At 32.5% G+C, this 3,029-nt stretch overlaps 1 protein-coding gene across 1 annotated transcript; it reads right to left on the bottom strand.

Moving 5' to 3' along the window:
- Positions 1-1,263: 1,263 nt before the first annotated feature.
- Positions 1,264-2,670, bottom strand: Tsp_13573 (hypothetical protein). The gene is made up of 5 exons (XM_003366547.1): positions 2,638-2,670; positions 2,135-2,341; positions 1,847-1,935; positions 1,466-1,508; positions 1,264-1,404 (listed from the first exon to the last, which is right to left on the bottom strand). The coding sequence occupies exons 1-5, from the start codon at positions 2,668-2,670 to the stop codon at positions 1,264-1,266; spliced, it is 513 nt and encodes a 170-aa protein (XP_003366595.1).
- Positions 2,671-3,029: the final 359 nt, after the last annotated feature.

Below are 3,029 nucleotides of genomic sequence, written 5' to 3' on the forward strand. Positions count from 1 at the left end.
TATTGGTATGGAATCCGCCCTTATAAGTTATGAAAGTATTCGCGGCGCCAAAAATTGATCAATGTCGAGCATATAAGTATGCAAATTGCTGTAATGCCGGTGACAGACATTTGTATTAAACAGTGACCAAGTATGTTAAGTCAGCAGTAAGCATCACACAGGGGCATTAAAGATAACGGGCTATGTGAATACTATTTTACAAATGCATTTTTAAGAACTATTGAGAATTATATCTGCATATATCATTACTACTATACATTACAGTTGGAGATAGGCGCGTATCTAATAAAGTATTGATTATCTGTTGAACATCATTACTACAGAAGAAAAACGCATTAGGTTCCATTCAAAAAAATTAAACTTAATCAACTACAAAGGTTGTAAAAGCGGCCATATTTTTTGTAGTATGCGTGGAGAAGGACAGAATATAAATGATTAAAAAAATATGTAAAAATTCATCATACCTGACAGCAGCCCCATCGATGATGAAGTTTGAAGCGAACGCAGAACCGTAAATGTACCAACTGATGCATGTCTTTTAACCATATCTACGGTCTAACATTCACGACGTATTTGTTGATCTGCAGCACCAAGACGACCAAATATCGCAGTGCAATAATTCGAGTGCCCTTCTTCAGCGAAAATTTATATAATAATAGCCTACCAAAAATAAACAGAGATATACGTATGGCAAATCGCTTACGTATTTGAATGGCCTGGAGTGCTTGCGGCAAAATGCCATCGTCGGTGTTCACCATCAAATTACCATAAAGTTAATCTGTTGACCTAAAAATGCCCATTTGCTTTTAAAGTGTAAAAGAATGCAGTGAGCTAGCTAGCATCACAGATTATAATTTTCAATAAGTTGCAGATGAAAATCACTACCGATCTTCAACATTATTATGCCGTAACTAAACGAAACATAGTCGAACGGAAATGAGACTGAACAGAAATGCTTATCACATATAAATCATGCAACAGTAGACTATTATTGAATAATAATTGTTGTCTTCGCATGCAATAATACTCAGCACTATAATAATACTTTGCAATGAATAATAACATGTTCGGCGATATTAATATTATTAATTTCAAATAACTGATAGTTTAATTCACGTTGTAATCAGTTCTTCATCTATGTCTTTGAAAAAAATTAAAAAGCAGTTGAAAAACATTACCATAAACCAAAAACGTCATTCTTATGAACTGATATTTTCTTGAAATGCTCATTTAGTGTAATAAACTGAAAATTACACATCTCAGTCATGGCTTAGAATGTTTGGAAACGGCAGCACCGCTGTGTCCAAGCATTTGCCAAAAGTTGAAATAAAACAATACAAAACAGAAACATGGTGTAAAACCGAAATTCAATCTTTTCCCCTGTCTCCATTCAAAAATACCCTTCTAAATTTAGAAATGATATTTAGAAAATGAAAAATAATTATTCATACTCGATTCATATTACAGTTTTATATTCAAGAGGTTCTGAAATTTTCATGCTCTTGCTTCTTTTAAAAACTTTATTTATTTCAACTTCGGGGATGTGACCACTTGGCCAAGTGTTGATGAGGAAAAATAAATTAGCCAATCGCTTCCAACAATTATTTACAAGACAGGCATGGGAAAATATGTTTTATCCAAAAGTCTTCATCTGCTTAAACGTTTAATCTATGAAGTTAAATCAGAATTTGAAAATGTCAATGAAATTGGAATCAGGCAATAGGGAAAGGATAAAATTCAAGAAAAATAAAAGAAATAATAGTTTTTCAAAATTCATCAGCAGTGAATAAAGCGAAAAATAAAAAAAGTACAAGTATATATGGTAATAAAATATATTCATACTTACCTTTGGAAGATATGGAAACTTTGGCAACAGGATATGTCAGCCGGAAACTGCCTGAGTTGAGTATTTCGACGTTGCATCGGTAGTTCAAACTTCACATATATATATATATGCATAAAGATTGATGAATACCACACAATATATACAAATATAAAATAGTAATACTATACAATGGCGCATAAACTAGTCGAGATAAAGATGAAGTAGATCACAACAGAAGCAGGACATGAAAATAAAAATATCACATTTCATTATTAATGTATGATTTTTGCTGTTCTGTATTTAGTGTACTTGAAACGTTGAAAAGGGTGGAGTATCGCATCTCTTTTGTATATTGCAAGATGCTGCACAGCTAAGCTTCTCTTTCTCCGATTTGCTTGCATTTCTAGAGTAGTGGAATCTTTTTCCACTTTCAGAATATGCACCGACGGTTCGAGTACACGTATCACAATAACAACCAACAGTGGAATACGAGCATGCGAACGTTTCCACCACCAACTGCAATAAAATATTATTAATATTATTATTTGTGCTGCATATTATTCTCGCCATTTACTGTTTCTTCTTAATAAATTTCTGTGGAATTTCACAACAGTTTCCGATAATACTTTTTTTGTGGAAAAAAATGAAAATTTTAAAACTGAAAATTCGAAAGGTTCGAACAAAAATTTAAATATATGCTGCTGATTAATGTTTTGTTTAAAATTTGGGAAAATTTCTATCAAGAAATATCAGCACACAAGGGAAATTTTGTTGTCTCAATATTAGATCATATTTATACCAAATAATATAACTGAGATAAGCAACTTGAAAATGAATAAGCGCATTTTTTTCTAAAAACTATTGCACACTTTCTTAGCTCTGTATTACTCTTCAACTGTGTCTGTAACCACGCAAGTGAACGAACGTATCACACTCGAATAAAAACTTGCAGTCATCTTTTGGTAAACAACTAATAGTATTCATCCCGGTTGTTCTTTAGTTCCTGAAAAGACACTTTATGCCAGGGGTAGCAGAGAATCTTTGAATCAGCAATCAATCAGCAACAGCAAAATCAGTATATGACTTTCAACTTCACAATAGGAAATGTCACGATCTTCTCCATTTCTAGGTGCTATTAATCAGACGAAAAATGCATGTGAAATGGAATTCCATATATAAGTATATGTAATAAGACTTCAAGCTT

Source organism: Trichinella spiralis, assembly GCF_000181795.1.
Source record: "Trichinella spiralis strain ISS 195 chromosome Unknown Scfld5820, whole genome shotgun sequence".
Lineage (NCBI taxonomy): Eukaryota > Metazoa > Nematoda > Enoplea > Trichinellida > Trichinellidae > Trichinella > Trichinella spiralis.

What these genes read in the sequence shown, in the direction of transcription:
- Tsp_13573 (XM_003366547.1), bottom strand. Translation starts at nt 2,670, where the DNA reads ATGCGCTTATTCATTTTCAAGTTGCTTATCTCA. An exon ending in AGTTTCCATATCTTCCAAAG is followed by an intron (nt 1,509 to 1,846) that starts GTAAGTATGAAT and finishes AGTTTTTAAAAG; the next exon opens with AAGCAAGAGCATGAAAATTT. An exon ending in AACCTCTTGAATATAAAACT is followed by an intron (nt 1,405 to 1,465) that starts GTAATATGAATC and finishes TTCTAAATTTAG; the next exon opens with AAGGGTATTTTTGAATGGAG.